Source organism: Sus scrofa, chromosome 1, assembly GCF_054392235.1.
Source record: "Sus scrofa isolate SSC_HxYL_T2T_F1_AM1 chromosome 1, Sscrofa_HxYL_maternal_Yorkshire_Landrace_v2.0, whole genome shotgun sequence".
Lineage (NCBI taxonomy): Eukaryota > Metazoa > Chordata > Mammalia > Artiodactyla > Suidae > Sus > Sus scrofa.
Window position 1 is genome coordinate 67,785,145 of NC_139383.1, and position 14,271 is coordinate 67,799,415.

The window sequence follows — 14,271 nt, forward strand, 5'->3', positions numbered from 1 at the left end:
GAAAGCAATAAAAAGTTTACTTCATATCAATGGACTTGGGCCATGGATTAAACTTCATGCTGTCCTTTGATCAAAGGAAAAGTTGTGGGTCAGAAAGAAAACTGTAACTTTCCTCTTTGTTGTACTGATAACATTCCTATTACTTTTATAATTCTCTATTTTTTCCTTGCCTCAGTTTTCTAAATTCAAACAGAGCTAATTAATCTAGGTCCAGGAAGAAGAAAATAGGCAAATGTAGAGATGAATTAAGATTGGCCTCTAGGGTGAATTAAGTTGTTATGATAGGTCACAGGTAGGTACACAAAGGTTCATGCTACTTTTCTCTTTCTTGAATATGTTGGAAATTCCCAAGAAAAAAAATTAAAATAAGGCTCATTATATCTGCCACTTTCTTTCCTCAAAGAGAAAAAGAACTGTTTAAAAGCCTACAAGGGGAGTTTCTGTTATGGCTCAGCGGAAACGAATCTGACTAGCATCCATGAGGATGCAGGTTTGATCTCTGGCCTCACTCAGTGTGTTAAGGATCCGGTGTTGCCGTGAGCTGTGGTGTAGGTTGCAGTCATGGCTCAGATCCCGAGTTGCTGTGGCTATGGTATGAGCCAGCGGCTATAGCTATGATTCGACCCCTAGCCTGGAAACCTCCATGTGCCTCATACGTGGCCCTAAAAAAAAAAAAAAGCCTACAAGAATCAAATAAAATGACACAGGACAAGCATGTAGTCCTTATATACTTTCAAATTTTAAAATCTTCTGTTGTATCTCTAACATAAAATAACTTGTAAAGGGTGTTAGGTGAAGAAAGGAAATAAGATAGCATATATTAATTGGTTGTATATAATATATCCTTATTTTAACTGCTGTGAAAATGTAAAATAGTTCCAATCATAAAGAAGGTTAATTTGTTTTGTGTGTAACAAAATTCTATATCATCATTAGAGGAAAAAAATCTACCTCAAGACTGTTACACATCTTTTCTTCCTAGTATCAATCTTTAAGTAAAACCACTAATGATAAAACTCTGTAAGGGCTTTAAGTAATAAAATTCCAACCCGCTAGGAAACAGTATTAATATTCTACAGTAGAGTCAAATGAGGAATCAGCAAAGTGACTACTGTTTTTTAAAAAACAGCTCTCTTGCAGGAGTTCCCATCGTGGCACAGTGGTTAATGAATCCAACTAGGAACCATGAGGTTGAGGGTTCAATCCCTGGCCTTGCTCAGTGGGTTAAGGATCCGGCATTGCTAGATTCGACCCCTAGCCTGGGAACCTCCATATGCCACGGGAGTGGCCCAAGAAATGGCAAAAAGACAAAAAAAAACAAAAACAAAAAAACAGCATAGGGCCGGTTTCTTCATCTACTCTATTATAAGACTCATTCTTTCATATGTAAGGTTCATGAACCTTTAGGTCTATAACATTCACAATCAATGATAAGGACAAAACAGAAGTCAATTACAAGACAGCCACTGAGTTTAAGAGATTAATATTCATATTTGTCATGGTACAGTACATATACTGTTTCTGACTGTTTGATTAGAATTTTACCAGACCTAAAAACTTATTCAGTTGATCCAGACTAAATTATTGGATCAAATTAACTGAGGTAGGAACCTTTCGAACAGAAAAAGTAACAAGGATTCAATATCATCGTTCTGCTTCTTCTCTTTGACAGCTTAGTCTTAAGTGCTTAAGATAAGTACTTCCATAGCAAATATCAATACACCCATTCTCCTTCTTGGTTGTAACACCAAACAAGATAAAACTTAACATTTTTAAAAATACATGCAGAACTGAGAAAAAGGATGTCAAATATTTGCCCATATTTCATGTTTATAATGGCTGTCATCTAAAAAATTTACCTGTAAGTCAGCCACTTCTTCATTATAATTATCTTGCTTGGTGACATTTGAAAAGGAGCGCAAGGCTCCTGTGAGACGTGGCAAAGCCATCTATTATTCAATCAGTGATCCATACAAGGAGAAACCTGAAACTAAAACAAAACAAGATGATATTTATCTGAAGGTAGGAGGTGGGAGATGTAATCAAACTCAACAGATTGGCCTGTACGAGAAAAAAAGAAACCAGTTAGTTAAAAAGCAATTGCTACCAATGTTGAAAAATTCTCTTGACGCATTTTCTACCCAAGTAGTTTAGCTATAATATACTTGCTATAGGTGAAAAAAAAAGAGAAAGAGGAGTTCCCGTCGTGGCACAGTGGTTAACGAATCCGACTAGGAACCATGAGGTTGCGGGTTCGGTCCCTGCCCTTGCTTAGTGGGTTAATGATGCGGCGTTGCTGTGAGCTGTGGTGTAGGTTGCAGACGTGGCTCGGATCCCGCATTGCTGTGGCTCTGGCGTAGGCTGGTGGCTGCAGCTCCGATTCGACCCCTAGCCTGGGAACCTCCATATGCCGCAGTAGCGGCCCAAGAAATAGCAAAAAACAAAAAGACGAAAAAAAAAAAAGAGAGAGAGAGACAACAAAACAAAACAAAACAAAAAAAACCACGTGTTTGGAGCTCCTCTGTGCTTCATTGGGTTAAAGATCCAACACTGTCACTGCAGCAGTGTGGATCACAGCTGTGGCAAGGGTTTGATCCCTTGCCTAGGAACTTCCACACAACGTGGCAAAAAAAAAAAAAAAACAACAAAAACAAAAACAACCACTTGTATGTGGGTACTACTATTAATATCACTTCCAAATGAATACTAAAGATTCCCAAATATAGGCCTCAAATATTATGTTACTACAGCCAATAATAATGAGAGAGATGAAAGCACTTGCCCATCTTTTTCTGCAATTTTATTTTATGCCCATTAATTTCATCTCACATTAACCCTTTGCTTTCAGTCTCACTGGCTTTTTCCCTTCTTAAAATATCAAGTATATCTCTACCTTCACGCATTTGCATTACTTGGAATACTCTTCTGAGGATCATATAAATGACTCCTAAACACAGAGATCTTGGCTTAAAAGATATCTCCTGAGATGGGACATTTCTTAACCACTCAATCCAAGACAGGGCAGCTACCCAGTTACTGTCTATCAAAGTACAAAATTGCAATCCTCTTTACAGGCACTAATTAAAATTTGACATTATCTTATTTATATATTATCTCTAATATATTTATATATTCTCCCCTATGAAATAGCCTCAAAATAAATTAAGCTTCCAGAATAATGTAAAAAGTTCAATAATTGATCAATTTTCAACAGACTGAATCAACAAAAAATTCAAAGAAATAGGAACTTGAGCACTAAAATTAGTAAATTACTAGTTAACCTAATATACAGATACATGTGCATATATATGGGTACACACACACACCTGCATCTAATGATTAGAAAACATTTTTGCAAGTATATTTGTGACAATTTTAAATGGTTTATGCATACTAGGGCATAAAGTAAATCTCAACAAATGTCAAAAAGTAAGTATCATATAGATCAAGGACCAAAAACTTTGCAGAAGAAGACAGAGTAAATATTTTAGGTTTGGCAGGTCACAGAGTCTCTGTTACATATTTGCTTTCTTTTCCTTTTTAACAACAACGACTACAAAACCAACACTTTTAAAGGTGTAGAAATCATTCTTGGGCTCAGGATGACCAAATTAGTTTGCTGTAAAACAATAAAAATAAATAAAAGTAATTTCCTTAAAAAAAAAAAAAAAAAAAGTAAAATGATCCCATTTGCAAAAAACTCCCAGCTAGCTGACTTTAAATTTCAACTATAAATTTCAACTACACATTGGGAATGAATTTAAGAAAGCATTTCTGGGAATCACATCTAGATCTTTCTAACACTAGATAACATACTTTCTGGAGCCTTTGGAAGAAGAAATAAAAGCAGGAGTCAGTGGACAGCCCAGAGATTCTCAAACTATAGTGTGCATCAAAGTCATCCGGAGGGCTTCTCAAACTGCTGAGCCCCACCATCCTACTCTTTACCACCAACTTTCTGAGTCATTAGATCAGATGGTACTAATATGGGGCACACGAATTTTATATTTTCAACAAGTTCTCCAGTGATGTACAGGTCAAGACGAGACTCAAAACCACTGGGTGGTATCTTTTATTCTGAAGTCACCATTCAATTTTGCCTCAAATAAATAGTAATCAAAGAGTTTCCATCTATATTAAGAATTTAGTGGCTTGAGTTAGGTGCACCATCTGCTTTGCAGTAGTCTTTCTCAATGAGGATCTAAGAAAATTAAGTCTTATTGAAAGTGAATTAAGTGACTTTTTTCTCAATTCCCCCATGGGTGGAACACAGTTAATACCATCCATTAAGGAGTTTCCACCATAGTACAGTGGGTTAAGAACCTGACTGCAGCAGCTCGGGTTGCTGTGGAGGCATGGGTTCAATCTCCAGCCCAGCACAGTAGGTTAAAGGATCCAGCATTGCTGCAGCTGTGGTGTAGACCACAGCTGAGGCTCAGATTCAATTTCTGGTCCAGGAACTTTAACACTGGTGTAGTCATATCCACACACCTACAGTCAACTAATCTATGACAAAGGAGGCAAGAATACATGGTGGAGAAAAGATAGTCCCTTCAATAAGTGGTGCTGGGAAAACTGGACAGCCACATGGAAAAAAATGAAATTAGAACACTTCCTAACACCCCACACAAAAAAAAACTCAAAATGGATTAAAGACCTAAATATATGACTGAATACTATAAAACTCTTAGAGAAAAACATAGGCCAAACAACATAAACAACAGCAATATCTTCTCAGATCCACCTCCTAGAATAATGACAATAAAAACAAAAATAAACAAATGGGACTTAATTAAACTTAAAAGTTTCTCCACAGAAAAGGAAACCCCAAACAAAACGAAAAGACAACCCACAGAATGGGAGAAAATATTTGCAAATGAAGTGACTGACAAGGGATTATTCTCCAAAATATAAACACCTCCTGCAGCTCTATACCAAAAAAACAAACAGCCCCATCAAAAAACGGGCAGAAGATCGAAACAGACAGTTCTCCAAAGAAGACATACAGATGGCCAAAAAACACATGAAAAGATGTTCAACATCACTCATTATTAGAGAAATGCAAATCAAAACCACTATGAGGTACCACCTTACACCAGCCAGAATGGCCATCATCAAAAAGTCTACAAACAGTAAGTGCTGGAGAGGGTGTGGAGAAAAAGGAACCCTATCACACTGTTGGTGGGATTGTAAATTGGTGCAATCACTGTGGAAAACAGTATGGAGATTCCTCAGAAAACTAAACATAGAACTCCCATTCGATCCAGTAATCCCACTCCTGGGCATCTATCCAGAGAAAACCATGACTCAAAAAGATACATGTACTCCAATGTTCATTGCAGCACTATGTACAAAAGACATGGAAACAACCTTAATGTCCATCAACAGAGGAGTGAGTAAAGATGTGGTACATATACACATTGGAATATTACTCGGCCATTAAAAGGAGAGAAATAACGGCATTTACAGCAACATGGATGGACCTAGAAATTATCATCCGAAGTGAAATTAGTCAGTGAGACACCAACATCATATGTTATCACTTACATGGAATCTAACAAAAGGACACAATGAACTCCTTTGCAGATACTGACTCACAGATTTTGAAAAACTTATGGTTTCCAAAGGAGAGAGGTTAGGGGTGGGGGGATGGGCTGGGGTTTGGGATGCTAACGGTATAAAATTGGGTTGTGATGATTGTTGTATAACTATAAATGTAATAAAATTCACTGAGTAATTAAAAAAAAAGAAAAATGCAGAAACTTCCAAAAAAAAAAAAAATGCTGGCATGGTCATAAAAAATATATATATATTCCATTGAGAAGTAAAGCACACAGTGGATGCCTTAGGGCACTGGAGTTTAAATTCTCTACCTAGTTTGAGAGATTGCAGAGACTAGAACCCTATTCATGATGACTGACATTAAGTCAGAAGTCTTTAAAGAAAGGTCTTGACACTAAATTGAACCATGTTCTGCCTCTGAACCTACCTTTTACCACACAGTTAGTGCTTTCAAATGTAACATCAGAACAAGATATACTGAATATTCTGCCTCAGGCAAAGTCTTAGGAATTAATAGGGTATTTGGAAACACGACTTTCATCATTTTGACATACCTCACAGTAGTCTGAATGCCCTGTCCCTCTCTTAAACAAGCAGGGAGTAAGACTTCATTGATTTCTATTCTAATTCACAAACCTAGAAAATCCTAAAAAACCAAGGTTCTTCTGACACCCAAACTCTGAGACCTAACAGTAGAGCCTGGGAATGAGGTCATACTGCTATACACTACACTAGTAGAAAACATGTACACTGTTATACACTATACTAGAAAAAGAAATTTTAAAGCTCCCTGAGTACACATCAAAATAATCAGTATGAACTATACTTATCAAAAAAATGAAGTCAAGCATATTACCTGATTTTCTAATTTGGTTTTATCTACTTTCTCCAGTTAAATGACTAACACTGTAAAATGTAACAGCTCATTTCCTCATAGTCATCTATAAATCATTCACAAACATTTGAGTATCTCCTGTCTAACAGGAACTGTGCTTGGTACTAGGTATAGACAGAGTTTGCAGAACTCTATTCTCCAAAACTTACTGTATTTTGTACCAGTAAAAAGATGACCAATATTTAAGGGTATTTCAAATGCATAATGGTCAAACTCAGAAAACAAATTTTAAATCTTTGGTTATTCATTTAATCAGCAAATATCTATAGATCACCCACTATATATCAGATAACAATGTAAGGTTCTAGAGATTAAAAAAAGAAAAGCATTTTTAGTATTACTGCAGTTGCCCTAAATTACAAGTTTACAGTCTAGTTGAAAAGAAAGAAAAACAGTTGTAACAACTATGCAGGTAACTGTGGGAAGGCAAGAGAAAAACACATAAGAAGATAGGAAGGAAGGTAGCTAAGAAGGAAGGTGAGATTTAAAGGACTTGAATGAGTTAGCCTTAAAATGAAGAAAAAGTTCTTCCAAAGTCTTTACCTTGGAATATATCTTTATACTAAGATTTATTTATATATAAAAGATATATTAAATATATATAAGATATATTATGATATATTAAGATATTTCCTTATATTATATATTTCCTTATATTAAGAGGAAAACCAAAACAATAGATTATTGCTTATAAAAATTCTTTACCTTGGAATATATCTTTATATTAAGATATATTAAGATTATATATATGTAGATATATTAAGATATATATAAGATATATAATATGTATTAAGAGATATGTATAGGATATAACAAGGTATATTAAGATACATATATTAATTATACATCTTTATATTAAGAGGAAAACCAAAATAACAGATTATTGCTTAAAAACCCCTATGTAATAGGACATTTGGAGACTAACGAAATATTAAAAAAGTAAGCAGAGACTCAATAATATGTCTCATTTTAAGACTTCTTATCCTGATTTAAAAATTTGGACTCTCCATTGCAGCTCCATGGGTTAAGAACCCAACATAGTATCCGTGAGAATGTGGGTTCAATCCCTGGCCTCACTCAGTGAATTAAGGATCCGGCGTTGCCACAAGGTGCAGAACAGGTCTCAGATGCAGCTCCAGTTCAACCCCTAGCCAGGGAACTTCCATATACCACATGAGCAGCCATAAAAAGACAAAAAAAAAAAAAAACACACTACAGAAAAATGACTACGATTTAAGTGTACTGAACAGATTAAAGGCAGGTTCAAACTAGAGAAAAGCACAGCAGTTGCTAATTTATTTCAATAACCAGGCAAGAAATACCGGATACAACTGAGGCAGGGAAAAGAAGAAATGGATGGATTTTAGAGATATTTATATTTGAGAGAGAATATAGTTGAAGGACAGGAAGTGACAATAAAGGAGAAAGGGGCGGGACCCCCATATTTCTGGTTCAGGAGAGGCAGAACAGTAGGGTATGTAGGTATAGAGCACATATTGGAAGAGGAAAGAAGACTAATTCTGCTTTGGAAAGTTTTGGTGGTGGGCCACCAAGTGGGATATACAGTTTGGGGTTTCCTTTCAGAGATCTCGGCTGGAAATACAGAATTTAGTGTTATCACTTCAATGTAGTTAAAAGCACAGATGAACTCTTTAAATTAAATTATTTATATATAACCTGGGGACCCTCTCCCTAAGAAAACAGACATACACACATAAAAACATTTTTGTAATTCGTTTCAGAGGCTACATGAATGTCACGAAATCCATCTATGTACTCCTAAAAATTTCTTCATGGTAGACAGTAGAAAGCCAATGACAGAGTCCTAAGGAAGAGATCAGCAAAGAGCTGTCATGAAGAAAGTGGTATCATGAGAAAAGAGAAACTTTCAAATGCTATGCTAGAGTCCAGTGTACACAACCACCCTCAAGTCTCAGATGACTTTAGTAAACATAGTTTCCAAAAAAATGGTGGGAGAAAGCAAATTTCAGTGAGTTGAAAGATAAATGGAAATGGAGAAAATGGGGAAATAAAATGGGTATTAGCTACTCTTTCAATGAACTTGGCTGAGAAGAAAAAGAGAAAAGGCAAAAAAAAAAATAGTGAAATATACGGGTTGAGAGTTTTGGGAAATACAGAAACAAGGTGACATAATTCTATAATCAGAGAAGGGCCAAGAGAAAGAGAAAGGTTGAATAACCAGAAGAAAGACTATGACTTAAGCAAGTAGGATCCCTGAGAACACAGGAGAGATAAGAATGAACCTAAAGGAGTTCCTGTCGTGGCACAGTGGTTAACGAATCCGACTAGGAACCATGAGGTTGAGGGTTCGATCCCTGGCCTTTCTCATTGGGTTAAAGATATGACGTTGCCGTGAGCTGTGGTGTAAGTTGCAGATGCAGCTCGGATCTGGCTTTGCTGTGGCTCTCGCATAGACCGGTGGCTACAGGTCTGATTAGACTCCTTGCCTAGGAACCTCCATATGCTGCAGGGCGGCCCTACAAAAGGCAAAAAGACAAAAAAAAAAAAAAAAAAAAAAGAATGGGTCTAAAGATAAGATTTGGACAGAAGGATGAGCATGGAGGGATGGATGAGTGGAAGTGCAGATACATCTGTAATTTGGGAAGCAGAAGGTGAACGGAGAAAGAAAAAACATGGTAAAAAGGGAATTCTACCAAAATGACTCCTATTTTCTTTGAGATCTGCCAAGACTATGCAAAAAATGAGATGGAATTTTTGAAGACAGAGGCAAAAGTTTGACCTTATCACCAATAATGAGAGGAAACTGATTAACAAGTTAGAAAAGAATTTTTCAAGTAGCAAATGAATGCTCATCTGATACTGGAAACCATACATTTAGAATGGCAACAATACGGCAAAGAAGCAAAGGCTGGTATGATATATGTTAAGGTTTTATAACACAGAGACTGTAGGAGGACAGTGGAGCCTAAATAATGCAATGATTGAGTGCTGATCCAAACGAAAGGAAAGGACACTCAACTAGGAGGTCTTAAAGACACGTCATAATGCTCATGGTTAAAATCTCTGATGTTTAAGACTACAGTGAATGCTCATCAAGATAAACTGGCCTACAAAGCAATTGTTACCATAGTAATTTTTATTCCACATTTAGTACAGCCTACTAAATGACAAATGTATACGTAAAGAAACCCTCAGAACAAATATAATTCTTAAAAGATTAAAACCGCAAAAGTCAATTTTTTTCTGTTGGCCAGAAGTACCCTCCATGGTTATCTGAATGAATTTTTAGTACTGATTAGATGTATGTACAGATAAAAAAGAGACTGCCTTGAAGGAATTAACTGCCTTTTTTAACATTCAAACAGGGAAGAAAAAAATCTGACAAAAATACATTCCCCTTTGTGAAACAGTATTAACCAATGACCAGTAAGCTAGAATTCTAGTATACACTATTCTGTTGCACTACACTAAAAATTGTAAGATTTTCCTTCTCATTCCAAACCTATGTTTCTCAACTCTAAAAAGAGTCCAACTGCTTGACAGCAACTTTAGGAAAATACAGTTACAGTATTTTTAAGTATAAACAAATAACAAAAGCTCCAGAAGAGATAAGCTATACTTCCTAATGAGTATAAAGTCAAGCAATTACTTGTTTGTGATCATGGATACCAGGTAAATATTAGGAGGGTGGTATAATTAGGTAAGAGATGAAAAAGACTGAAAAGATAGAGTATGTTGTGAATGGAATAAAAATTACAATTCAAGATTTCAATATTTAAAATAGAATTATATGCCCCACAAACCTTATCTTTAAAAAAACAATAAGCTGGGAGTTCCTTTATGGCTCAGACAAAAAATAAAAATAAAAATAGATAAAAAGCTGAAATATTTATATTTTAAATCACCTGTCTAAAAAATTAAGGAATTCCCATTGTGGCCAGCGGAAATGAATCCAACTAGGAACCATGAGGCTGCAGGTTTGATCCCTGGCCTCGCTAAGTGGGTTAAGGATCTGCTGTTGTCATGAGCTGTGCCGCAGGTCACAGACGTGGCCCACATCCTGCATTGCTGTGGCTGTGGCTCAGGCTGGCAAACATAGCTCTGATTGGACCCCTAGCCTGGGAATCTCCATATGCCTCAGTGCGGCCCTAAAAAAAAGCCAAAAGAAAAAAAAAAAAAAAAAATTTGAGTTGTGACACAGTTAATACTGTTAAGACCAGAATTCAGAAAACATCATCAGCATTAATAGCCTTATTATATGTAAAACATTATATGTATATAATCCTCTAATATGCCATTTCAAAAAGGGCAATTTTTTTATGGTAAATCCTAAAGAAACTGTGTATTTATTTGCACTGAACTTGCACTCCTTACTTATATTGTACATTATTGCCACCAATTAATTTACTGGAGTCATATCATAGAAGCATTCAATTACGTGACTCAAACACAACAGTCCAAATATAAGATAGAGACAGACATAATAATACTAGAGATCCTGCCTTACACACTCAATACATGCTCTAGAGTGAATGGGTATGAGCAACGAGAATACGGTGCACACTTAGTCTGTTTACAGGCATATTGTACTGTGAAAATCTTGCATGACTACAATGTTTAAAACTAAAAAAATATACAGTTCACATGTGGCCTCGTAGTTTAGGACTGAGTGTTGTCACTGCTGTAGCTCAGGTTCAATCCCCAGCCAGGGAACTTCCACATGCCACAGGCATAGCCAAAAAACAAAACAAACAAAAAAACCTTATGGGAGTTCCCATGTGGCTCACTGGGTTAAGGACTCAGCACTGCCAGCCTGGGTTGCTGCTGTGGTAAGGGTTTGATCCCTGGCCCAGTAATTTCTACATTCCATGGGCATGGACAAAATAAATAAATTTTAAGATACATAACATAGCCATTAAACACAAGCCAACTTTTTCACCTGTTTCATCCTCAGAAATTGTGACATGTTCCAAGTTTGGGGGAGAAACATGGCTGTACACAATATACTGAGAGTATGTTGTGACAACCTGGTGTCCTCCTAAAGGATTTTCAAGGGAAATTTTAATTATTCATAATTTCCACTCAACAAGTCACTTTAGAGCCTAACACATTCTTAAGAAAGAAGCAACTGCACTTAATAGTTTCCAATCAAGTCGGGAAACACATGGAGCACAGAGAACAAAGAAAGGGCAAGATAATGAAGTATATACATATACACATTTTATATAAATCAAAATCTATGATGGCTTGTTAAGAATAAAATGGAGCTCTGTCTGTGACCTACATACACCACAGCTCACAGCAATGCCGGATCCTTAACTCACTGAGCAAGGCCAGGGATGGAACTTGCGTGCTCATGGATACTAGTTGGTGTTGCTATGAGCTGATCCTTGTGGGGAACAGTCAGAAAGAACACTCCACAAGCAACAAAGAATCACATGCATTACTCTAGAGAACACATGGAACAGACCCACTACATGGGAGGAAGCACACATTTAATTCTAATGGAAAAGGTCCTGGCCCATATTGTCTGAGAAAAGCAAAATTCTCAATACACCCTAATATATGAGTCTCTGAAAGACAGACCCAAGGAATTCAAGCCTTGAAGAGATTAATCTGAATTGAAACTGTGAATACTTCCTCCTCTCAAGAGTACCCTCATACATCAAACCAAAACTCAAGTGATGCTCTGGAGCCAGCCATAGCTGTTTTGGAGAGGAAGGATTTTCCTGACCTTGTATACGTGCATGTTCCTCTGTATCACAATTACAGGAAGCACCATTACATATCTGAATATGAGCTATGCAACTGGTGACCTTTCAGAAATCTGATGCAAGTTTTTATACCCAAACAACTAGGATTATATGCTCCAAATCCAAAAAAAGTATTTGTCAAAGGGGATGATAGCTTTGATCTTTACTTATTGCTTTGTGCATAGCAGAGGAAATTCTTAAATAACCCCAACATCAACTCTATGTAAAAGAGTTGGCACATAGCTGGTAAGAGCAGATGAAATCTCTATCCATCTCTCTCAAGTACAGAAAATCTAGACACTAAAATCAGGGCTCAAATGAAATTATGTGGTAAACAAGAAATATAAAAACAGGTAAATTACTAACTCATTGGGCATTATGAATTAGAACAAACACAGAAAGAATTTTAAAATGCTTTTATATTACATTAATACATGTTTTACTTATTCTTTCTGAAAGAATGTATTGCCATGACCATTACTTAACATTCTTGTCTGAATTGTGCATTTCAGTATTTATAAATAAAAACTTAATTACTTGCAAAAACTGGGGACTCTCTGTTTCCATTAGTCAGAAATGCACCTTGACAAATAGTTCAGAAGAATGTTTTTTCAGTGCCTTGTTCTGAGCTGAACTCTCACTTCCCTATCAGACTCTATCCTCTGCTACTCACAGCTTCCTAAACGGAAAGATATTTGAAAGGCCCATATTTCTCAATTCTTTTCTTATATTCTAAATTCTAAGCCATTTTTCTTACAAATATAACAAAATGTATATATTACAATTCAGAGGAAAATCAGGTTTTGTCAATGACACCTCCAACCTTTTTAGAATTTAATGACTGAAAGAAACACTATGCTTCAAAAAGCATCAGACATGAGAAATACACTTTAAAAATTAACCTTCCCTGATGTCTTAAATATTACAGCATGAGCCCTTAACAAATTTTTAAATGGTAATATAGTCATTTCTCTGAAGAATCCTAGTTAACCATTTTTACAATAAAGATAGCAGGAAAACTATGATATTTGTTGATTTTTAATAAAAATATATCTATATAAGTTGAACAATGATTTTTTTAATGTTTTAAATTTCCATATAAGTATAGACCATAAAATAACTGGGCCACTAACTAGTACATATTGCTTTCTAGTCTTAAAAGCTCTTTTTAAAAAACTACCCCTACTGCCTAATGATAGTAAATTATAAAATTTAAGCACTCTTTTCACATGAGTGACTTCCAGATAGTTGAGAAACCTGTCACCCTACTTTAAGTTTTTTCTTCACCAAGCTAATCAGTCTCATTTCTTTGGTCTTGGTCTATATCCTGTCACATAGAAATATGTAGAAACATCCACGAGAACAATCTACACCAGCTTCAAGGTAATTAGCTCAATCCATCCTGCCATTTTCAATCCAGAGTCCATTCTCCATTCTCCTTAGCATAAAAGCAGCAGATAAAATAGTTAAATAAAATGACAAAAGTGAAAAAAAATCAATATTTTTAAAAGAAAATTGAAGCAAGTAAGACAAAAATTAATACTTGTTAAATCTGCATGTCAAGTATATCAGTGGTTGTTGTATTATTTTCTGAAATTTCCTCTATTCTGGAAGTGTTCCACAATTAAGTTTTAATTAAGTTTTAAATAAACACATAAGTTAATAAGAGAGATAAGAGTTATGAAAGAATCAAACTGAATGTAGGTCAAATCGCAGGTTCTGAAAACACTACTGAAAATCCTCAGGCTTTTGAGCGACTGACCTTTGAACATCTGGGTGCTCTTTCAATACTAACCACCCATAATGTGCTACAATTCCATTTAGCTCAATCTATTCTGCCATTTTCAATCCAGAGTCCATTCTCCATTCTCCTTAGCATAAAAGCAGCAGATAAAATAGTTAAATAAACCTATTTTCTCTTTTAACATCCTAGCAATTGCCCCAAGAAACACACCGTTAATGTAGCTTAAAAATTGTTTTTACTAACCTTAATGTTTCTTCAAGGAGATGGATCACAGGTTTTACAAATTCTATTTTCTTTTATTTGTCCTTGGTTTGTATACTCTTTCTCTATATTCA

The 14,271-nt window shown here is 35.8% G+C and overlaps 1 protein-coding gene across 7 annotated transcripts in view; it reads right to left on the reverse strand.

The window, feature by feature from the left end:
* The window catches only part of ASCC3 (activating signal cointegrator 1 complex subunit 3), a 325,213-nt gene that overhangs the window by 301,310 nt on the left and 9,632 nt on the right, over positions 1 to 14,271 (reverse strand). For 5 of the 7 annotated variants that reach the window (XR_014806468.1, XR_014806467.1, XM_084961380.1 and 2 more), the window contains exon 2: positions 1,860 to 1,990. Coding sequence is in view for 4 of the 7 variants with exons in the window: in XM_021090356.2 (XP_020946015.1) it covers positions 1,860 to 1,949 (90 nt within the window). In the remaining 3 variants the exon portion in view is untranslated. The remainder of the gene's footprint in view (positions 1 to 1,859; positions 1,991 to 14,271) is intronic. The other 2 variants (XM_084961374.1, XM_084961361.1) reach the window with 1 other exon arrangement.